This window comes from Rhamphochromis longiceps, linkage group LG11 (genome assembly GCF_057381845.1).
Source record: "Rhamphochromis longiceps isolate RC_006_pf linkage group LG11, R_longiceps_female_GT1.1, whole genome shotgun sequence".
NCBI classification, from domain to species: Eukaryota; Metazoa; Chordata; class Actinopteri; order Cichliformes; family Cichlidae; genus Rhamphochromis; species Rhamphochromis longiceps.
Window position 1 is genome coordinate 17,737,797 of NC_140567.1, and position 24,410 is coordinate 17,762,206.

Sequence of the window (24,410 nt, forward strand, 5' to 3'; positions counted from 1 at the left end):
TCTCTAAGCACTAATACTGCCAAGAGTAATGAACTTCTTGGAAACATCACTGTCCAAAGAGGCTTGAATCACATCCTGACGGGACCAGGAGAAGAGTCAGCGCGCAGAGACATCGCATTCTTTGCTGTGGTGCTGCACCACTTCCTGCTGTCAATAGGACAGTACAGGGTGACCTCATTCCCAGTACTGAACCCCTTGCCACCACTGCCACACGCCCCAATGGCGGAACAATATTCTGGATGCAGCAGAGCAACAAGCAGTGTTCCCTAAACTCCTCTGACCCCCTTTGCTCAAACACCTGCCAATAAATGGGTCCTTCAACGAGAAAGAGTTATTATTCACGTTTGCTTGTGTTTTCTTGTGTTTGAGCGAAAGGCTGTACTCCCTCTTTGACTGTTTTCTTACATTACGTTAGTATTTTAGGACGCTGAAATATGTCTAAAAGGTTGAATACATTTTTATCTTGGTCCTTGTTGTTTAATTAGCTCTTACCTTATACCTCATATCTTTCTTTGTTTACATGACTGGTTCTCCTTTGGTGTGTGTTTTATTTTAAAAAAAAATATTTTTCAGTTGTTTTAATTTTTTTTTATCTCCAAGGTTTAATAAGCTGAAGAATTATTTTCACCATTGCTGACCGAACTCTACCTTTTATTTTTGGGTGTGTGTATATAGTGTACATCTATGTTGTTTGTGAATGGCCTTGAAACAGAATGAAATCTTATTATACTCCTCCATTCTTTTAATGGTATGTTTTAATACACATTACGCTGGATTATCTATAAATGTATTAAAAACCATGAAACTGGGGTGAATGTTTTGAGTGTCTGTTTTAAACCAAAGAACTACTTTTCCCATAATCCTTTGCTTTAAAAGAAGCCGACCGGATGTTGATAATTTGTTGTACATTTAAAGTGTGACATTTAAAGTTCATACGTAACTTCTATTTTTTTTAGGTTTCCGCGTCCTGTTTAATCACACGTTTTGACAAAAACAGTCAAAATTGGCCATGTTTCGCATTTGTTCACGACATTTGAACACAGTCAATTATTTAGTGCCGCACTGGTGCAATGATAAAGAGAAAAAAGCAGCAGTCTTCCAAATTGCATTACTTTCCCCCTGGAGCCTCGCCCCAGTGCATCGTGTTTTGTAGAAATAACTCGTGTAGTGGTAGTAATAATACTGATACTTCTCTAATACTTAAAACACACAAAGATGAAGGGTTACCCAGATTATGTCGCTGACTGTGCTGTGCGCTCTCTGAGTTAATGCATTGGCCGACTGTTACTTGAAGGCAACACAAGGTAAACGTCAAGAATGTTTGATTGTTGAAATCTTTGTGAACGGCTATGGAAGGAAGAGAGTTTTTCCTCGTCAGTGGATTCATTGATCTACGTTCACTGTAAATTTTGTCCTCTTTGATCGCTCGGTTTTTGCACAGCAACCATTACGGAAGCTAACAGTTCATGTTTTGACAGCTCAGCCTGTGTCTGCTAGCTAGCTGCCTACCTAACACTAACTATTTATCGTTAGCTAACACTGACAGCACTAGCTGTGGGAGACTGCTCAGTTTATTGAACAAGGACTTGGGAAAAGACAGTTTCTTCCTGGCAGCTGGCTTAAAGTACGCTTACGTATGTCAGAATTCGTTTACCTAATGTAATGTCGAAATGCCTTCAAAGGTAGCAAGGTTGGAGGGCTAGTTTAGCTAGCTTCAAATGCACAATGAAATATCAAAGGTTACATTGGCAAGACAGAAAACGCTACGCTTCCTTTTCTCTTCCCGTACAGTATTAATAAGGCCACATTATTGTCAGAACTGTAGTATTTTTTTTACAGTATTATTAGTATTTCATGTGTACAGTTAAAGCTAATATTTTAGTTTTATCAAAACGTGGTTGTTGTCTAAACATCACTGGCTTTTATGTAATTGTTTTTTAATGTTAAAGGCGGTTAATATAGGGTTGGTGGGGACTCGTGTCCTGTTATTGCTTGTAGGGCTACTTGTTTGTTTACACATAAGCACAGGATGTCCCTGGCAAACGTGTACTGCTCACTGCAGCCTACAGCTGGGTCAATCTGTGATACTGAAAACCTGTGAGGCAGGAGTGTCAGGCACCAGACCCAGAAGTTTCTGGTATCATGTAGCCACTCTTGATTTGTGGCTACCAGGCACCATTAAGTACCAGGATGTCTTGAAACCTGAATATTGTAGTCAGTGCTAGCGATTTCTGATGGTGTCAAGCGTTAACATGGATTTAACCTCTACAGTTTGCATTTTGGTTTGATAAATGTCTTGCCGTGTTTCATTTAACCACAAACTACCGCATGTAGTTATGAAGAAATGCCACACGCAAGCAGCGGTACAAGGCTATACCTTTCGAAGATTGGCAGCTGCAGAAGTGCTTGGTTTGTTTGCAGAATAAGTATTCATTAAATAAGCAAGTCTTCTTCTCAGAAAGTGTCAAAGTGGTTAAAATAGTGAAGAAATCGCTAGAAATTAGATCCAGCTTCTTGCTGTAATTTGTCAATGTGTAAAAATGAATCATTTGTCTACAAGAAAGCATCAAAATGTAAAAGTAAGTATACATGTATAGTCATGGTAAGAAGAAGCTGCCTGTCTTTTAATTAACGTAATTTTTTATATCAGCACAAATTGCAAAACATGGTTCTTAGTAAGTCTTACCTTTTAAACAAATATAACCTCAGATAACCAACAACATTTTACATATTGCACAACATCATTATTTGTTTAACAAATGAAAAAGCAGAAGCTCTGGGAGGTTACTGGTACGGACAAGCCAGGTATGTGTTAACACAATGCTAGAGAGGAAATACATCAGCAGTGAGCTTGGAGAAACAACTGTTGCTGTCCATCAATCTGGGAAGGGTTAAAAGACCATTTCCAAACAATTTGAAGTCTATCATTCTAAGTGGGGAAAAAAAAGTGCAAAAACATTGAAGACCGTTGCCAATTTTCCCTGGAGTGTATCTCCCAGCAGATGCATCCCAAGGTCAGACTGTGCTTGATGGTACAATTGGAAGAAGTATGGCTTGTTTAGAAGGATTTCAGGAGAAAATCTCTTCTTTCTAAAAAAAAAAACAACACATGGCAGCTCAGCTTAGATTTGCAAAGTTACATCTGAACAAAGCACAAGACTTTTAGAACAGTGTCCTTTAAACAGACGAGCTAATATGGAGATATTTGCCAGTAATGCATGGCGGTGGATGGGTGATGATTAGGGCTCTAAAAGCTGCTGAAACCAGGCATGTGCTTAGTCTTTCACACACTGCTTCTGTATTTTTGGCTTAATTTTTGTTAAATGAATAGGGATGCGTCATATGTCATGTGATGTTGTTCTCCTGACCTTGCATTTATCTGATTTTAAGACCTGCTACAGGGTGGATGATTTTATCTTTTGTCCTGTTATGTAAAAACCTTATGTTGAAAGCAGGTCTTTTTTTATGACAACCCCAAAGAAATGTATTGAATGTATTGATTATTTATTAGTATAATCATGCACAACATAAAGTAGCGCTTTCTCCACATGGAACGTTTTTTTGTTTTGTTTTGGTTTTACAATCCTTCAATTTATATTCAGCCAAAAATGTATTTTTGCTTCTTGCTATTTTCATTTAAATTTAGGATTCAGATATCCAAAATGATCAAGTTTATATCGGGACCAAGCAGAAATTGGTCCCTCTGTGGTGTCTTAGACCTGCTGTCTTGCTCTTCTCACTCTTGTTTGTCTCTGCCTAACCCACAGGTCATGCATGCAGCCAGCCTTCTAGCCTGCGCTTTGTTCATCCCCAGCGCTTGAGATAATGTTCTACCCGTAGGTGGAGGGTTATCCTCCTACTCCGTTTCTCCCCACTGCCCCCATCAGTCCCAGAGTTCCCTATGTTAACCCTGTTGAGCATGTTTTACTATATCTGTCTGCGGCGGCGCTCCAGGAGTGGAACTCGAGGCGAGGCTCTGACCAGTCGACGGGCTGTGGAATCTGGCCAGAGAGCGGTACTGCCAGTCAGTGTGGAGGTGGAGCAGTACGCCAAAGAGGTTTTGGACTTCAGCTCCCACTATGGCAGTGAGAATAGCATGTCTTACACCATGTGGAACCTGGCAGGGGTGCCTAACGTCTACCCCAGCTCAGGGGACTTCACCCAGACAGCTGTATTCAGAACTTATGGGACGTGGTGGGAACAGTGTGCCAGTGCTCCGCTGCCTTTTCGTCGCACTCCTAAAGGCTTCTACAGTAAGGATTACATTGAGCTAGGCTTTGAGGAGCCCGTCTACCCGACAGCAGTGGAGGTGTTTGAGACCTATTACCCTGGAGCCATCGTCCAGATCCTGGCCTGCTCTCATAATCCTTTCACCCAGAATCCGCCTACTGATGTCAGGTAACAATAGTTCCTCCACACTATGCCATTTCTAAAACTTTACAATACCAGTAAATTGCACAGTTTTCGATTACATAACAAGGCTTCAGTGTTTGGATAAAATCCAGTTGGCATTTCATGGAGTAAAGTACTGCTTGGCCAGAATTTCCACCAGAAAACTACCAGAAACCTGGCAGAGGATGCAATGGGATTAGCTTATTACAATTCTTTATCACGAAGATTAGATGATTTCTTCAACAATCTACCTGCTATAGCACTAACTGCACTGGAGTCACACTGCACAGTGGAGCTGCATATATGCAGAGACTGAGCTTTTTTTAATTTCTTAGTTCCGACTTGAAGACGCAGTATTATGTATAGGAGAGCACTGAATCATATTTAGCCATGTTTGCATGCAGATAAATGATTTAGGCTACCTTGATTAGAAAAAACTAAACTGATAAAATTGTATAAAGTCTTAAGATTTGCCTGGATCTTTATTCACTTTTTACAGCTTTAGCTTGGTGTTTACTGCCTCGTGTTAGGTGTTGCCTTATGTTGCCTTGGTCCTGCTCTTGGTGCAGTGTCTCAGTTCATTACTGTCCGAAACAAGTCATAGAATCCCCTCCCCCACAAGCCTGCTTTCCTCTGATTGGCTGCCCCTTTCATTGAAAACATTTTTTTTAAAAACGTGTAGAGCAAAGATTACTAAATGGGGTACATTGTCATTGACACCATAGAGAGCAGAGTATCAGCTTTTACTCTGAAGCCTCAACCTCTGGCTTGTAAGGATTATTTGTATGTCCACTGAGACACACAGGGAGCCAGCAAAAAAAGAAGTGAGACAGAAGTCAGGGTATACAATTCTGATGGAATATGGATGTGGTCAGCTGCTAAAAGCCATTCAAAGTAGTCCCACTATTTAAGAGTGCATGATCAGGAGGACAAAGGAGGAGGGGGGAACAACTAAGCTGTAGTGCCTCTTCACCTCACTGTACAATACCTTGTGCAATACTTTTTGTAAATAGTCAATGGTGCAATAGACCTCAATACTTGAAATGTGCAATTCACTTGTATTTCTATTTTTATTCCTATTTATTCTATTTATCCCCTTTGTATATTTTATTTATATTTGTCTCTGTATTTCCCAGAGGAACCCACCCGAGGGATTAATAAAGTTCTATCTTATCTTATCTTATCTTATCAACACTGGAGTTTTGGACCTGATACAGATTTTTAGAGAGTGTAAAGTTTTGATATCACTATATCATTAGTCTTTAGAATACTATAAATGCCTGATTTGTATGTTTGATTTATATTGAAAACAGACAATGATGGGGTTGTTATTTAGTAACTTTCCAATGTGTTTCACAACCTGTGAACATGTGTTGCATAAAGTACTGATAGTACTGCAAACAACAGAGGGAAAACTGCTCTGCTTGCTAAGCTATGTAAAAACATAATTTACAAGTTACACCGCACAGCTTTAAAAAATTTTTTTTTACTGTAATAAAGACAGTTTTCATATGGGGGCATATCCGACAACATATATGGGCAAATCCGTCTGTCTCTGCTTATTAGAAATATGTTAAGATAAAGAGGCAAACACTGTTGTGCACAATGCCACACACAGGCTTAAGAACATTGTTAGGACTGTATTTTCCTGCTGCTTTCAACGAGTACCTAGAGTAGTGCAAAGTAGTCTTAATAGCATTATATAGGTTAAAGAATGTTATTTTTATATTTGCACATGTTTTGTGTTGTCCAGGTGGGAGGTGTTGTGGTCTGGTGAGCCCACCAAGGTGCTGACTCCACAGGCTCGCCAGTTTTCCCCTAAAATAAAGCATATCGGCTTCCCAACCAACCTGTTGCGTCTAGAGGTGAACAGCTCTTTGCTGGACTATTACACCGAACTGGATGCTGTTATCCTGCGTGGGGTAAAAGAGAGGCCTATGCTGGCTCTCTATAAAATGCCCATCATCGACATCAGTGACCTGAGCGACAGCGAAGAGGAGCTGTCTGATGTGGGAGGTCCTTTCAGGCAAGGAGATGGCAAGCACCAGAGGACAGGAAATGGCTACTTTGACAAACTGCCATATGAGGTGATTACAGTCCTTAATAACAAATCAGAAGGCTTGCGTCATCCAAGCCTGGGTTGAAAGTTTAGATACGCACAATGAAATAAAACTGCATTTTTAAATTTTATTTTTCAGATGTGATCTTGTTTGCTTAGTGGTACAGACAGGAGTATTTTCGATCAGTACCTCTTTAATAAATATTAGGTTTAACCATTCCCTATCACACTCTTCCTATTTTGACAAGCACAGAGATCCAACCTGACTCCTCAGCTGCCGCCCTCATTACTTCTACAATTACTGCCTGAAAGTTGCAATATCTAAAATTTCTTTTTTGAAGATGTTCCAGTCGCATGCACTAGTCTTACATATAGGTTGAAGGTGCTGCAGTCATTTCTCTGCACACAAAACATTTGCAACGCTGATTATTTGAAGTGTTTTAAAGCTTTCCTTATGCACATCAAGTTTTTTCCTTATTATATGTCCTCAGCATGTGTGCACACGTGCACTTTTTTGTTGTTGTTGTAAAAAATAAAAAAAACGTGTCACACACGAACACTGCGGGTTGAACCATTCTGGCACTTTCTTGATCTCGCACTCACAGACAGTCATTTTCATGCCATACAGATGTATCATGTTGTCTGAGGCGAGCTTCAAAACACCAGCAGTACTCTTGATAGTTGTTCTCTTATCTCCTATCCAAACCACTGCCATTAACAGCAGTCTTCACAACCGCTGTGTGTTTGTTTCAGAAACACAATATAGCTATTATCTGTCAGCTGATACCAGCTTGAACACAGTGTATTGTTAATCCACTGTGACACACACACGCACAACCATTCTTTCTCTTTGAGAGACACACGAATGCGGTGCAAAACAAGCCGGCTCACCGCTGATCCTGCTATCGGTGCTGTGTCTCCCAGATAACCACTATTTAGATCTGCCTGACAGAGGGGACGCAATTAACATTCTCCACTCTACACTGAACTATTTTCTCTTCTCTGCTAGGTTCCACTATTCTTTAATGTTCTCTATTATGTGTTATTTTCTGCTTATGTTTTCTTACAAGACCAAACATGTCTTGTCTCTCACCCTCCTCGTATCTTACCATTTCTCCTCTCCTCTCCTCTCCTCGTCTCCTATCTTAACCCCTCTCCCCCGACTCCCGTCCACAGCTCATCCAGCTGATACTGAGCCACCTGACCCTGCCAGACCTCTGCCGTCTGGCCCAGAGCTGTAAGCTGCTGCACCAGCACTGCTGTGACCCGCTACAGTACACCCAGCTGAGTCTGCAGCCTTACTGGGCCCGGCTGAGTGACGCCTCCCTGGGACACCTGCAGAGCCGCTGCACCCTCCTCCAGAGGCTCAACCTGTCCTGGACCGGCAACCGTGGAGCCCTTACCCTGACGGGCTTCAGCAGGTCAGACTATCAGCGGGCCACGAATGGCAGCAAACAGGGAAATGACCTTGGAAAGTAGCAATAGAAGTAAAAGCACTTTTTCAAGGAGGAGCATACTGAAACAAAGAAAATCAGTTTACACATTCTTCTGTAACTGATTGAAAAAATAAATTAAGAAGAGGATGAAGGACTACTGGGGAATTGATGGCTTTTTTGTTCGTTTTTGTTTTTGGCCTCTTGTCACTCATTTCTCTCAATCTCCCGCCTTAGTTTCATGAAGGCCTGTGGTCCCAGCCTGGTCTGCCTGGAAATGTCATGCTGCCACTTCCTGAACGAAGCCTGTCTCGAGGTCATCTCCCAGACTTGTCCTGGACTCCAGGAGCTCAACCTGTCCTCCTGTGATCGTCTCCCCCCACAGGCCTTCACGCACATCTCAAAACTTACACGCCTCCGCAGGCTGGTGCTTTACCGAACAAAGATAGAGGTATGCGCTGCAAACAGTGTCTCTGCGAAACTAATCAGAGTGATTCGCGTGGACTTCGATCTGTCTTGTTTAAATATAGAGCAGGTCAAATTGTTGTTTGGTTAATGATATATCCGATACCCTGGCTGTTTATAATTTGCAGACTGCTCCTTTTTCTAAATGTATAAAATGTTTTATTCACCATTGATGCTGAGCTGTTATAAAAAAATTACAAAAAGATTTTTAAAAAATGAATTATCTTTCGTATTTTGAATATATAGAATGTCAGAGATTTTCAAGAGGTAGATTCCACACGGTGGAAAGGTCAGAGAATTTAGTCACTTTTCCTGATATTCAAGCAACAGAATTTGATCAATTGTATCTAATAAAGCAGAAAATGCCTTTTGGGTTTGCATCAGAAAGGGCGTCTGGCAAATCAAACATGAGGAGCTGCCCACTGTGCCGACCCCTTGAGATAAAAGAGCAGCCAGAGGCAGCTTTTATCTTCTTAAAGGGGACCTGCTCATCGCCAACTCTGTACTTTTATTCTTGGACTGTATTAGAGTAGTTTTGCATGATTCACAGTTCAAACGAATCCTTTATCTTACACTAAGCCTTGGTGCAAACCGATTTAGCTCATGTCATAACCTCTTTCATTGCTAGGCCACATGAACTGTTACCAACAGCCTCCACTGGCCTCCTCCCCCCTTTCAGAAACTCAGGTTTTACAGCATTAACATACTGATGACTTATGACTTTTCTGTGATAGGGGATCTGTAAGCAATTAAAACCACATTTTCCTCATTTATAAAGTCTGAGGTCCACCTGTGTAACTGAACTAATATAAAAAAAAAAGATCATCATTTTGTTTTAAAGATGTTTTAATCTTATTTTTTTCGTGTTTAGTTAATCATCTGATGACCTCCTTTGTTTCACTTGAAACATGCATATAGTATAGGTTTGAACAAAACTTCCCAAAAATGTGCATTTAATGTAAAAACTAATGATTTCTCCTTAAGAAAGATTTAAGATGAACTGAGTAAACTCTGATTCTACAGGGTGTTGAATATACATCGCATGTATTCAAGCTCAGGCATGTCTGATGTGTAATATCACTGTGCCTTGTTTTGGTGGTGCACCTCAGCGTTTCTCTAGTGTTTGTCATGTTTCAGAGTGACGTTGTGGGCAACAGACAGTGTAGAGTTTCTGCGGTGGAGCCAGGCAGCGTGCTGCAGGTTGTTTACACCCGGACAGACAGAGCGAGCCGTGTGTCTGTTTGAGGCCCTGACATCTCAGCTGTCATTACCTTGTCACTGCTCTAATTAAATGGCTAGCTTACAGGAGAGAGGCACTTATAAAAATGCCTTACACCGAGTCGAGCACACGCGCGCACACGCAGACAAGAGGCTTTCACTTTCATGTCTGACACATTCTCCTACCGCTGAGGTGCATGTGTTGGCAGTTGCAGCACTGAATTCTGATATCTCCATATACTAATTGTAGTGCTGCTCGAGAGGCCTCCGTTTTCACTTTTTTCACTCCACAAGGAGGTGGAAAAATTGTTTCCTGTGCTTTATTAAAAACCTTTTAATCCTGAAAGTGCTGGGTGTGCCAGGTAACAGACAGGAAGTTACTTAAACGGGAACTTTAGGTGACATGACTGGATTTGTTACCGCTACTAAAACCTATGTTGTTTTAAATTATCTTATATATAGATTTACACTCAGGTAAGATGCTACCGGTGTTTTAAATCTCTTTTGCTCCTTCTACCTACCTGGTTTTCACCTGTGCACCTCTGTCTCCGTCTCTCCTTTCCTCCACAGCAAACAGCCATCTTAAGCATTCTGACTTTCTGCATAGAGCTAAGACACCTCAACCTGGGGAGCTGTGTGAGGGTGAGAATGTGCACACATATGAAGTTTCAAAGAAAGCTACAATCTTAACTATTACCTTTCATTTTGGAAGCTTGTCTAAAAGATGCCAGATAGGAAGATGAAAGAGAGCCCTGTGATCCCTGGCAAATGGCTTAGTCACACTGGAGTAAAAGTAGGACAGCAATCTTATCGTAACTGGGAAAAATCTGTGCTTATATAATTGAATTTAATGTTTTTTTGCATTAAAAACTGATTACAAGTAGTTGCAGTACCCACTTGTGCGATCGCACAGGTTGTCTGATGGAAGGCATCCTGTCTGCAAACAATGGTGGCCTGATTCAAACTCACTGGAATCACTCTGATTAGTGAAGGTTTCAAGTAAATGATGTTTAATTTATGAACACAAACAGTTTGAAAATGCAGTCAGCGTGTGAGCCAGTCAGCTGGTGGCCAATTGTGTGCGTTCTGGTTATATTCCTACATAAAGTCAAGGTTTGCTAAGCACCTACAGTATATCACATTGCAGTTAAATCGCTGTCCTGAAGCAGCAAGGTCTCTATTTTTGGAGGAATTGCTTCTGTTGAATTTCTGAGGTTCTCGCTCGACTCTGTAAGTAGTTAATATTGATTTCTGAGTATGTACACTGCAACACATTTGCAATTGTTGACAGTTTGTCACAAGTTAATCACTGTATTAACACAAAATGATTGCATGTAATTGCCAACTTGACCCAGTTCAGTAGTAAGCTGACAGCACAGCTGACAGACTGATAGGCAAATCACTCTTATCACCATCTTGCCACGCCAAAGTCTCTTTGAAGATGGCAACTGACTGGGAGTGGTCAAGACCTGGTCCCTGTCTGTGACAGGATTGCAAGGTCATTGCACAAGGTCACAATCATTTTGGTCATACCTCAACCACCGTTTTTCTTAGTGTGACTGTTGCATAATGCTGTAGTCACACAGGCCTAGACACCATTTGGCCACCATTTAGGATACTCTAGTGGCTAGTGATAAATATGTATACCCTGACTGGTTAGTGAGTGATTACTGGAGGTTTCTGGCTGTTGCCAAGTGAATTCAGATGCAAAGAGGGTGCTGACCATGCACTCTTTGCGATTGCTCACCTTAGTGTTTGCATGGAAGACACCCATTTGCAAACGCTAATCATAGAACGCTAATGAGATCTGGAAAAACGTGCGTCTTAAGACCAAAACCAAGTTTCACTACTGCTCCATGTTTAGACAGCAGTGACATTAAGCTTCTTCCGTGCAAACTACAGTCAACCATGGCAACTTGCTGGGGGCCAAAGAAGTTTTCAGTGCAGCACCGTGTACCTCTTTAGTACCAATTTCACCCAGTGACAGCAAATGCCAACAACCACTTGAAAACCAGTCTGGGAATACACATTTTTCACTAACAGCCGGTGGTTGGCATGGGGTCACTGGCTAATCTTTGTGCAGTCTGTGCTAAGATAAGATAATTGGTTGGTAGTTGTAGACTTCTGTGAGAGCGGTGTCATTCTCCTGTTACTCCTTTAATGATGGCTCATTGAATATGAGGGGAATGGTATACAGCAACTGTTGTGGACAGATATGTATGATGATATTAAAGTACAATACGTTTTATTATTAACATCTTTTAGAATTATTAATGAGGCATTTTAATAAATGTTTAGTGTATCATGATGATAATGATGGGGCATCTGTGTGTGTTTAACTCCCTAAAAAAAGTTGAATGACTTTGATGGAAATATTGATATAATACATGAGAAAATCCTCATGTGGTCTTTCTCAAGACATAACTGTCATCATCAGAAATAAAGTTATGCAACATTTGGCAAGAGAAATGCATAAAGGCAGCGACTCTCTCTGCCAGAGTTTAAATATCCATCACTGCTAACTCTGAGAAATGTTCTTGCTGTCATTTTTGTAGCTGAGTTATCTGCTCGGGCTGTTTTTAGTTGTTAAATTGCATTTCTTTGCTTTCATCTTTGGATGAAACAATGAAATATGGCCAGCATTACCTGACACCAAAGAACAATAACAGCCTCACAAACATAAATCAGTTCCTGAAAGACTATTTGTTTTTGTTTTTTACGGTGAAAGTATTCCACGTTAGTGCTTTGTTCTTTTGCTCTCTCGAGGAAGCGAGGTTACGAGCCACAAGCCGGGTGATGCCGCTAATCAGCTTTTTATTATCGCAGCATTTCAAAAGTTTGTTCAGAATATATTAGATAGACTATTGACTGACTCATCCTGACAGCATCATCTTCCTTTACGTTATCCTAAAGGCACATTTTTAAAAGCCTGGGACTGTGACAGTGTTGTAGATGAGCACAGATCACAGCACCTCTGCCCGTACATCGCTCACACCGACGTGTACAAATCATAACATCTGAATCGACTGCAGCATACGACGAGGGTGGTTTTGCACATTAAAGCGGGTCTGAATCGTCCAAATGTCCCTCTGGGAACTTGCTTGTGAGCTGCAAATGCTGCATATTGTATAGAGAGTAAATGCTCCTGTCTCACTTACAGATCGAAGACTATGATGTTGTAGCCAGTATGCTGGCCACTCGCTGTCGCTCGCTGTGCTCTCTGGACCTGTGGCGTTGCAGAAACCTGACCGATCGAGGCCTGACTGAGCTCGTCTCAGGGTGCAGGTAGTCACTTGAAGCTACTGTTGTTTATAACACCTGCGGACTCCAGGCATGTGCAAAATAACCATTCATAACAGCTTCTTTTTTTTTTTAAGTGCTAATTTTGCCCCAAAATAAGATTTCAGGAAGCTCCTCCCCCCTCTCTGCTCCTGCCACCATCTTTTTGCTTGGTGGGGAGTTTTCATAGCTTTCAGTTCAGGATTCTTCTCATATAACATCTTTGGTTGTAAAATTGTCCAGGGGCCCGTTCTTCGTACCTCGCTAAGTAGGTTAGCCGGATTAGATTGTTGACGATTTCGCGTGATCCTGGATCAGTCGGTTCCCCGAAGCTCATCCGGGACTTGCTGTCATAGCAACAGAGCCGTAAGCGTAAACCTGCTCGGGAGCAGGTTTACTTTATGTAAACAGGATTAGATCGCGGCCACGCAGGTATGTCCGCGTCATCATACGAAAGCAACAGCGATATTCCACCACTGTTTCACCATAAATAAATAACATCAATGTAACTAAAGACAATGCAGCACCTGATCCATTTATTGATTTCACACAGATACATACAGGTCATTTCCTAAAAAAGGGAAATGTACTATTAACATTCTATTACATGTATGTGATTATTACAGATTTAATTCATATTTCAGAGTAGCAATTGTAAATTACTTCGTGTAATCAAGATGAGAGACCACGGCTATAAAAGCGAAGGTGGATTTGGGAAGTCTGTCGCAGCCATGTCCTGTCCGTATACGCGAGCCACCCATTGCGGAAGGTGCAAGATTGATAAGGAGAGTCCTCAGAATTCAGCGTATATTGCGGGATAGACAGGATCCTTTAGCTCAGCGCGACAGTGTGCTCATAGAGAGATATCGATTTTCCCGTGAGGGTATTATTCACTTAACCAACTTGTTGACGAGGGGGTGCAGGACCACCACCTGTCTTTTTTTCCTCTGCCCTTTTCTTGGTTGCTGTTATAAACAAACAGATTATTCCAGGGTCTCTTTCCAAGAGACTAAAAGCAATATAAGTGATAAATATTACCATTCTGTAGGATATTCTTATATTTCACTTTTACCTGTTCCCATGTTCTAGTGGGTCCTGTCGTGGCTCTAATGTGAAAGAGGATAAAATATAACATATTATAATATAATGTAATATAATATTGGATAATATGGTGTGATATGATAAATCTACCCTACCGCCTACTGGTGTTGGCCAGAGGGGCCGATGGCGCGATATGGCAGCCTGGCTTCTGTCAGTCTGCCCCAGGGCAGCTGTGGCTACAACTGTAGCTGCCTCCACCAGTGTGTGAATGTGAGAGTGACTGAATAGTGGCATTGTAAAGCGCTTTGGGTGCCTTGAAAAGCGCTATATCAATCCACTCCATTATTATTGTTATTATTAAATTACTTACGAGTTTAATTTGTCAGCAACTTCCTGCCAGCCCTCGCTCCTTGCTTTTGCAGCCTTTGCAGTGTTCCCTTGCGTTCTGATTAAACTCTGAAACTCCTGAAATCCCTCACTCAAGAGTTCTTGCTCTGCTGCCGAAAAATACCGAGCCGAGCGCGCTCCGTCGACATTTTCGCCGACCAATCAGAGGGTTGCCGATCAATGTTTCTACTATCGATGCGTGGCCCCTTTTACGACACCCAGTGATGTCACATTACTGCGTCCAGCTGTACTAATCGTCAACAGCAGGTGTGTTCGGGGAACCGGATTAGCGAGCTCACGGTTAGCGCGATGATTTGATCTTGGATGTGTCATTTGATCTTGGATGTAGTAAGCGACGTACGAAGAACGGGCCCCAGGACATGAAATGGTGTTAGTTTCCTCTGCGATTGCTTTGTTTTTGTTAAAACACTTACACATTAGAGACACTGCATGGTTTCTCTGTGAATATCCAAATTTGTCCTTGCGTCACCCCAGTTTACTTGTTGGCTCTGTTGTTGCTCAGGATGTTGGAGGAACTGGACCTGGGCTGGTGTCCCACGCTGCAGAGCAGTACGGGATGTTTCCAACACCTCGCCCGCAGCCTTCCACGCCTGCGCAAGCTCTTCCTCACTGCCAACCGCACCGTCTGCGACTCAGACATAGAGGAGTTGGCAGCCAGCTGCCCCTGTCTGAGGCATCTCGACATTCTGGGTAAGATCTCCCTCACACATATGTGGAAACAAACGTTTGCCTTATTAATCATTTGTTAATGAGTGTCAAGTTCGTGGTTATTCGGTCATGACTTATGTTTCATCACGTTGGTGTATAAAGCTCCCCATCAGAGCAGCATAGCCACAACTTAACTTTTTATAAGAGACTTTGTCAGTTGGGCAACTGCATTTTTGATTTAGCTCATCGTTCACTTATCATATTCACAGCAGGCCCATTCCCAGTGTAGCATTTGAGGGGTGAAAAAAACCTTCAAGTTAACCTCGAACACAAACTCAAATAATCAGCTTAATATTGCTATACAGTAGTGCTCAGTAAGCAAAGTTACAGCAGCACACCATAGCAGTAACACTCTAGTTCCAGTTGCATAAGTTGGTGTTTTTGACAGCACAGTAGCTTCAGTGTTAGTCAGGCTATGCTGATGTGTCAGTTCTTTAGTTATTTCAGATGTGCTTCAGTGGTTGACTCGCTGGAAGGTGTGCAAATGATTTTGGTCTGGACTCTATGATCTGTGTGAACAGGCAGAGAGGAACTTTACTTCATTTACAAAGAAAATACACACGCAGTTTCCTTTTTAAGAAGTAGCCAGACATAAAAATATCATTGTTTTTATTTCACAGCTCTGTGTTTTGTTTTATTTTTTATGCGTTTTTTGTGAAGTGTTTTTCACCTTCTGCGTGTCCCTGTTGTGATACGTCTGCCGGACAGGTACACGGTCAGTGAGCGCCGCCTCACTGAAGAAACTCCTCCAGTCGTGTCCTCAGCTTGTCCTCCTGGACGTCTCCTTCTGCTCACAGATAGACATGCGCATCGTCCAGGAGCTCTCTGGCCTCTTCCCCAATGTGGCCATCAAGAAAAGCTTCACTCAGTGACCCCAGCATTGGCTCATTTCCCACTACTGAGATGTAGCAAGTGGAGGGAGGTACTGGTCAGCACATACTGCCCCAGAGTGATTCAGAGGCAGGTCAGATGCAGGAGGAGATTGCAGACCTGCCTCTGCTTGTATCACGGACGAGATCTTCTTTTAGCGGTCAGTATAAAAAGCGGTGGGACTGGGTGAGGAGGATTTTACTGGCTTTACTGATTTAGTGAACCTAAATGACTACAGATTTGTAGGAGCAGGATTATACAACATAAGACACTTGTATTTTTGGGTGGGGGTTTTGTTTGTTTGTTTTTTAAATCAGGGTTGTTGCAGTGAAGCTGCCACATGTTCCCACAATATGAATCAGCACTTACAGTATGTATTGCCAGATAACAAACGGCAAGGAAATATGCCTTACCACTAGAAATCACACGTGAAAAAAGCAACATTTGAGAGAAAACTTCTTTTAAGCATCTTTTTAGGAAAACAAATGGAACACAAAGCATTCTTACCTGTTACTGGACTTCACATAATAATATTAGCTACATATCAGGGCCTTGGTCAGTGCCTTGTTTGATTGTGGAATATGAACAGGCTGGTTTGTACATGAAGGTCTTTCCGGTGGTGTTTATCACCATTCACTCACTTTCATTGAATCATAGTGGATGGTGTTGTGTTCAAAGGGGCTTTAAAGGTGAAAACAGCTGCACTAGATGCAATGCACTGTGGTTAGTGTTATTCTTTTATTTTTTTACTTTAATGAGACTATCACAAGTTAATGTGTTGCTACAAACTGCAGGATCATCATTAAATGTCCATGCACTAGAGATTTAGCAATGGCATGTTTCCATCAATGGGGAAAAAAATTGTTTTCATTTCCACATGCTCTAAAATTGCAGGAGTACAGAAAACACCTAAAGGCATCAAATTCAAAAGATATGCACACTGACTCTTTTGAAATAAAAGCGCAGAGAAGTAATGAAGATCTTATTTAAGATGACATGAAACAAATCTAAAAATCTTTTCCTCTCCAACTCTCAGTTAGGCGCTTTTGGTCCAGCAGTTAATATTTTTACTAGGATAATATGAAAGAATTTCCAACTGTATTACCTGGGCAGCTGTTAATGTGTCACCACATATCAGACACTTCAGATGAATGTAGTAATATTCTATATTAAGTCCGAGTGTTAACAAGTAAGAAATACAGGGGTAGTTATTAACTAGAGGCCTTTGTTGGAATACTGTAGAGAAAGTCATCTGCAGCTGAAGCAGTTGAATGTGTTTGGCTGTATACAGTACATCAGACAATTCAGTGGACTAAATGAAATAGAAAGTGTTAATAATCGGGGTGCTTGCTAATTGGTTTTGTTCAGACCTCATAGGTTGTGTAAACATTTCAGCGTAGGCAAATTGGGGCCTTTAGGCTAAAGTTTTGTTTCCCCAAGTTTGAAAGTCACTGGCTCCTCCGCCGAGGTGAGAGCTCAGGTGGGGGAGTGTTTTCAGTGCTGTTTTTCTGTCAGCAAGTTTACACAAGCTGAGTTTCATGAAACTTGGAGAGCTGGGCCCAGGCATTAAAATTAGCTGCAAATGCAGAACACCTTCTTTGAAAGTGCAAGATAGGCCCTCTGCAGTGTCATAATGTTAGTGCTGTTTCTGTTGTCGTTCCTGTTGAGTTCTGTCACTGCTGTCTGACTGCAGCCGACTACATAACCCACTCCGATCAAATTCTACCACTGAGAAGGAGTGCTGTAAATTAAGCCGAGGACGTAATGTTAACGTGTAACGAGTGTAAGTACGATATGTGACCTCAGTATTTGTCCTCAAACTCAGGGGCTATATATAATCTCATGTTCATTAAATGTCACTTTTTTTAAAAACATGTTTTACTCCAGAAACCAGCACAAAGGACATCTTTACAGAAAGTAACACCAGACTTGAGTTAGCTTTAAGGTTACCGGGCTTTGGTGTTGCTCACAACAAACACACACGTGACACAAATCGTCAGTTTGCGCTGGCGTAACAGAGACGTTAATCAGAGCTTATTGAGTGTTGAATGTTGCAGTAATTGTATGAAAAATGTACTGCTGCTGATTATTTATTTTTTGTAATATATGAAGCCAAGGCTGCAGTGTGGGAGAAGTGCTTGAAGAGCATTTTTGTGTTTGAAACAAACTTGAATTTTTAGTTGAAGCACATGCTACTAGTCAATATTTGTGCCTTATGCTCCTGTTTGAATGTTGTGTCCAAGTGGTTTAGATTGTGGTGAAGTGCTTCGCTTTTTTTTTCTTCTTTTTTTTTTTTTAATGCCCTTCAACCAAAGTAATAACACATTAATCTGGTCGTCATCAGTCTCACACCTATATTTGACCAGTTTCTGTGCCATATACCTTATATCAGCCATGTTAATTATTGCAAAATATAGAGCTATATATGCAAAAAATGGTTTATTTATATTTCCCTCGGCAATGAAAATGTTATTTATACTCATTATTGGTGGATGTTTAAATGGTAATATACAATTTGGGGAACTGTTTCTTGGGTTTTTTGGTATTTTGCCTAGCTTAGCACTAAGACTGAAAGTATGCCTTTACCCTAGCCTAACATGAAGTGGAAATGTGTTTTTAGCCTGGCTCAGCATAAAGACTGAAAACATGCCTTTAGTCTGACTTAGCAGTAAGAGTGAATGCACGTCTTTGCCTTAGTTTAGTTTACCTTAGTTTGTGCAATGCTAGTCCACTAAACCTCAAATCACGCGGGCCTACAGACCAATCAGCAACCTGCCCCCCGGTAACCCAAAATACTCCAGAAACATAAAAAAGACTGAAATTCAGATTTGCTCAGTGATCGATGTTAGAGAATGTACATATTTTCCCATCTGCCAGTTGTTTAAGCTTTAAGAAATAAATATGGCAGCGACATTTGCGTTCTGCAGCTACAGTCATTACCTTTCTAAACACCTTAAAAATGACTTCCACTCTGTTCCTGCTTCCAGTCTCTGTGCTGAGCTAGGCTAAACCCAGAGCGGTCCTGGCTGCGCAGAAGTCAATCACATATCGATCTTCCAGTCTTGTTATTGGTGTGGGTATGGTTAAATTGCTGCATAAGAGTGGGAAATTAATACTTGGTTTATTTCCAGTTTTGTTATAAACAGGTGTGGTAACAGTATGGCACACCAGGCCTTTCACTAATGCATCAGTTTTGCCCAGCCCACCCAAATTTTTAATACATTTTGATGTTTTTTTTTTTTTTTAAATTGTTATTTATCCAGGTAAAGCTCTCATTTCGAAGACCTGCTATCATGTAATTATGTAATTATGTCAGTAATAACTACTGCACCACAATAAAAACACTGTCACTGTTATACTTTGTACAGCAACTATCTGCAACAGCATTAATTTGCAAAGGCAAAACTATTTAAAAAGTGAGCACCACTCTCAGATCATCACTGTTTGACCAGTGATGCAGTTTGGTGTATTTTTCTGAGGTGGCCCTATGCTTCTTTTTTTCTTCCTCTAATGAATATGCAGTCTCTCTTCTCCCACTCTGGATATGTGATCAACCTTTGTGCCATGAACTGGGAGGACCTGCAGCGGCGCTCCCTCCGCTGCAGCGTGAAAGCCACTGTTGTGTAAAGAGATTGTGTGTCTCTGTCGCGATGAAATGCGGTGCTTCAATTTCACCAGGTTTTAAATAAACCGAAGGCTGATGACTGAGTGTGTGTGGCTCATTTTTGATCCTGTAGGAGCAGAGATGTAAGCAGTCTGACTGTAGAACAAAGTGGCTGCGAAGGCATTAACTCGCTCATATTCTATTTTCTCTTATTCTTCAGCTTCATTGAACAGCACGCCACTGCCGCCGAAACAAATGGAAATTGCTCCGCTGTATCATGTTGGGGCTTCTTAAGAAGAGAGTCGTCTAAGTGTGATTTGGGGTTGGAGGCGTGGGGGGGGGGAGTAGGCTCGTCTACTGAATCCACAACAACTAGCAGAGCCATTAGTCAGGATGAGTGACTGGATAGTCGTTGCGGAATGATCCTTTTTGCCTTAACCCTCTGCCATTTTACAGTCTATTAATACCACAGGGAGAAGTGACATTAGCTTGTCTTCTTAACTGCCTTTTAATGAATTGTTTATGCCTAGTTTAATGATGTATATTGTGGCCCTGTAATGTGCCCTAATGACGGAGAACGAGGCGGCCTCGGCTGAAGTATTAATTTGGACTGCCTCCCCAATGATTATTCCTCAGCCACTAACGTCGCTGCCGCCGCCGTGCGTGCTTGCGCGCGAGCGTGGATGCAAACGTGATTCATGGAGGCTTTCCGCTCTGCACTACAGCTTGATTTCTTGCTGTCACGCTCCTCTACGAGCCTGATATATCCAGGGGGGGTTCCACAGCAATTAGTTCAGCTTTTTATTTGTCTTTCAAGTGCCTACAGACATAGCTTGACGAATCTGCAAGGGGAATATATGGATGGAAATATTGTTCCTGAATAATAAATCCAGCGTTTAAAAAGTAAATGGGAGGGGGGTAGGGAGTGGTGTCACAAGGTCTCTCCGTTCCTTTTTCTTCCCCCCCCCTTATCTCCAGATGGTGTGAGTGACACAAGAGCATACCTGGACAAAGCTGACAGCAGAAACAGTCTTCTCTGTGGTCTACCTCCTCTGAGCCCTCCTCAGGCTGGGATTCGACAGGCCTCAGACCTGCCTGAGGGAGACCTCACCGTGATACCCATCATTATGTGGCTTGGTGCTGCTTCTCTAGTTTCCCTCCTTGGACTCTAATAATGAAGACATCCCTGGCAGTCCTCACCGTTGTGTCTGAAGCTTATTACTTTTGTTATGTTTTTAAGGATATTGAATGTCAGCACTCAGTTTCTTAAATCTATTCCAAGCACTAAACTCAACAGGGTGGTGTTTTGAAGCTACAGGGGTACACTGTTTCTTTAGCCGTCTGTGCATCCACGAGGATAACTGTTTTTATTTGTACATGTTGCCAAACTGTGATACCTCGCCCTAATTATTGTAAACAAAGTGCCACCACACAGTGACTCTTCAGAGATCCGATCTGATGCTGGCTGAAGAGATGCGGTGCTTGTTTCTCAAAATGAACTCACTCTATCCTGTTACATCAAGTCCCTCTTTTTTTTTTTTTTTTTTTTTTTTTGGTCTCCTTTCAGAAAATTGATTTTCTAGGACTTAAAAAAAAAAAAAATCTGGCCTCTCATTGCAGGCTATGGCCTCAGTGTTGGACGTGAGTTACAAGGAGAGACTTTCCTTGCTGAGATTGTTTCCTTTGAAGAATTTTTAGGAGCCTGAAGTGTTTTTTTTCCCTTCTTATCCCTCTAATCATAGTGTGACCCGTCAGCATTATCTCGGGTCTCCTCGTTCGAAATGAACAACACAGTTTTTCTTGTTTTGAACCAAACAGCCATCCTGCAGATTTCACACCAACTTTGACCTGGTGGCACAGATGATTAGAAATGTATTAAAGTGACATCTACATTATTAAAACAGAGGGTTGCCTGCAAATGCTGGCCTTAGTCACGGCTTTTTTTTTTTTGTTTTCCTCTCAATAAACAGAGAAAGAAGTCAAAGTGTGTGTGAATTTAGAGAGTAGACAGTTTAGTCTTACTCTTTCAATATTTTCAGCTTTGAACTACAACTGTAATCCACTTTAATTTTAGACTTTTCCTGTGTGAGTATCTGTCTTTATTAAATAAAATAATAATATAATATCCATCCATCCATTCGCTTCCGCTTATCCTTTTCAGGGTCACGGGGAGCGCTGGAGCCTATCCCAGCTGTCATAGGGCGAGAGGCGGGGTACACCCTGGACAGGTCGCCAGTCTGTCGCAGGGCCAACACACAGGGACAGACAACCATTCGCGCTCATATTCACTCCCGCATTCACACCTATGGGCAATTTGGATTAACCAATTAACCTATCCCCACAAACTGCATGTTCTCCCCGTGTTTGCGTGGGTTCCCTCCGGGTACTCCGGCTTCCTCCCACCGTCCAAAGACATGCAGTTTGTGGGGATAGGTTACAATATAATATAATATAATATAATATAATATAATATAAATGTCTAAATACTACCAGTGGCTGGACTAAAAGACAGCGCAGAGGCACTAATTGTGGCAGCAGAGGAACAAGCTTTAAGTAAAAGATCCAAGGCCAGCCAGTAACGTTTACTTTGGTCCTCTGGAGGTAGTTCTGCAGGAGCGATGTATGTCTTGGCTCATTGTCAAGACATCCATCGAGAACCAGTTTTGCTGCTGCCTGCATGAGGTTTTCTTTTTCAAAATCTTCACATATGCTTCTTCATGGTTCCTTCCACCTTGATGAGATTCCCAGTTCCAGGTGTATTGAAGCATCCCTACAGCATAACACTCCCACCACCATGTTTCACTGTGAGCAATGTTCTTTGAATTGTATGTCTTTTCCTTCTGTCTCCAAACATAATCAGCGTGTCTGTGTCCAGAGAGCTCTAGTTTCATCTCATCTGACCAAAGGACACAGTTCCAGTAAGCATAATCTTTCTCCAGGTTGTCCTTGGCGTACTTCAGTCTGGCTTGAATGTGTCTTCTTTCTCTTGTCCACGTCACAGTCCACTTATATGCAGAATTCTAGTGATAGTCTTCTTTACGTCAACAGTCCTGACTTTGCTAAGTAATTCATTCATGTCTTGGCAGTTGTTCTGGGTTCTTCAGACACATCTCTCACTAGTTTGCTTTACAGAGTCTTTGAAGTTTTTTCGCTTCCTGTTTCTGCCAGGCTTGTTCTGTACTGTGTGGCTCTCTTTGAATTCCTTGATGATACATCTCAGTCCAGTTCTTGACACTTGGCGGCTTTGTGATAACTTTGTATATCCATCTCCCGCTTTGTGAGCATCCACAATTCTTTTTCTCAAGTCTAAACAGATGTCTTTTGTATTTGGCATGATGTTTTCTCCACTGAAGTTTTTATATTGTGTGTAAATTGGAAGATAACCCTCAGTTTTAAATTGCTTTTACTGCATAGAGCAATACGGAGGTGAAGCACATCATTGCACAGCAGTGGTTTGTGCTATGGCTCAGTAAAAAGGGGACTAATAATATTGACCCTGGTAATTTTTGGTTTTTTGGAAATAATTCTGTGATTATACAAATATAATGGCACATTTACAGCCGATATAAAAGCTTTATTTGTCCACCTAAAGCTTCCTGTTCTTACACCGGGCCTTCACAGCGTGGGTCTGGCACAGGATGTGTGCGATGGCCGTGCTGAAGGATGAGCATGTTTCACAAACAGGCCGAGCAATTATAGCCCGAATAATTATGCGCTGAAGGGGAGACACGACTCGCCCCGTTGATCAGCAAAGTTCATGTGAAGTTATAATTAAACAATAACTCGTTTACAAATGAACGCACATGCGCGTTTGTGTGCTTAAGTGTGCAAAGTGTAATTAGCTGCGATGCATCTGAGTGAAACCGAAACAACAACAATGTCAAATGGTGGAATTATGTTCAGCTCGTGAGCTTGTATCACTGTTATCTGTGTGTGTTTCTGTGTGTGCGTGGAGGAGGTGTGAGTAAAGAGAGACTGACAGATAAGTGAGCGATTGTTGGGCTGATTGGTCCTCACAGGACTCAGAGATGGACCCTGATGTTTGATGCTTCGTACAAACGCATTAAGTGAAGATCACTGTGGAGGGGATGGATGGCTAAAACCTTCGTGTTCAAAATCAATTAGACCCCTGAAATTCACACTGAAACATTGCGTAGTTACACACACAGTGTTAAACTAGATTTCTGTGATCTGAGTGAGATTGTGTATCACTTTTTTGATATGTATCCACATTTGTCGAATCACACTTACACCTAACAGCCCCCCTGTTAGCAAGTTAGTAAAACCACTAATTGCACATGCTCATCTAGTGGCAGGGCTGAGCGTGCTGAGTCAGCGATGCTCCTTAAATCTCACACTGTACACCCCTACTTCATTGCCCACCGCTGGAGACACTGGTTCTGTCACTAGAAGAGAACAAAACCCTCCAATGCTGTCGAGGTAAGTTTACATACAGACGAGGCTTATCTAATGGAGGTGAGACATGACAACCTGACTCATACTTGTGTAAAAGAGTCTTTCACAATCAGCTTGTAGTTTTAACGCGGAGGGCCCACAGTGAGCACGAATCTGGGCAGGGATGTGGAGCTTGGTGGAGGCTTGAAGAATCACTTGCACTTTGGTCAACCCCACACAGAGACTGGCCAGCTGTGAATGGCAAAGATATAACCAGTGGAAAACTGCTCCACTGCACTTTTATTTAGATTGAATTGTAATTATGAATTGTAGTTGGACAAACTCCCTCCTTTCATGGGGACGCTAACATTAAAGCCTGGTTTTATGGAATTAATAAACTGTAACATCTTTTCAACTTTTAACATTTCTGCACATTGAATTTTTCCCATTTTTGTTTTGTTTTTATGAATGAAAAGTAATGTCCTCCATCTGGTCGGACAGTTAAAGGGATGAACAATGAACCTGACTTTCATCTGTC

General features: G+C 41.7%; 1 protein-coding gene across 4 annotated transcripts; it reads left to right on the forward strand.

Annotated features, from left to right (window-relative positions):
• The first annotated feature begins 1,089 nt into the window (after window positions 1-1,089).
• On the forward strand, window positions 1,090-18,196 carry fbxl4 (F-box and leucine-rich repeat protein 4). 4 transcript variants are annotated; one of them, XM_085422562.1, is made up of 9 exons: window positions 1,090-1,304; window positions 3,768-4,398; window positions 6,146-6,479; window positions 7,628-7,872; window positions 8,122-8,335; window positions 10,138-10,209; window positions 12,728-12,852; window positions 14,798-14,985; window positions 15,712-18,196. In XM_085422562.1, exons 2-9 carry the CDS (start codon window positions 3,902-3,904, stop codon window positions 15,873-15,875), a joined length of 1,839 nt encoding a protein of 612 aa, XP_085278688.1. In that variant the 5' UTR covers window positions 1,090-1,304; window positions 3,768-3,901; the 3' UTR covers window positions 15,876-18,196. The 4 variants fall into 4 exon arrangements, with proteins under 4 accessions (XP_085278688.1, XP_085278687.1, XP_085278689.1 ...); XM_085422561.1 differs by having other exon boundaries at window positions 1,301-1,402; XM_085422563.1 differs by lacking the exon at window positions 1,090-1,304 and adding an exon at window positions 1,411-1,634.
• The last annotated feature ends 6,214 nt before the right edge of the window (window positions 18,197-24,410 follow it).

Bases quoted from the DNA above. Each gene is read 5' to 3' on its own strand.
- fbxl4 (XM_085422562.1), top strand. From the start codon at position 3,902: ATGTTAACCCTGTTGAGCATGTTTTACTATATCTGTCTGCGGCGGCGC. The intron at 8,336-10,137 runs GTATGCGCTGCA...TTTCCTCCACAG, and splicing joins TTTACCGAACAAAGATAGAG to CAAACAGCCATCTTAAGCAT. The intron at 14,986-15,711 runs GTAAGATCTCCC...TCTGCCGGACAG, and splicing joins GAGGCATCTCGACATTCTGG to GTACACGGTCAGTGAGCGCC.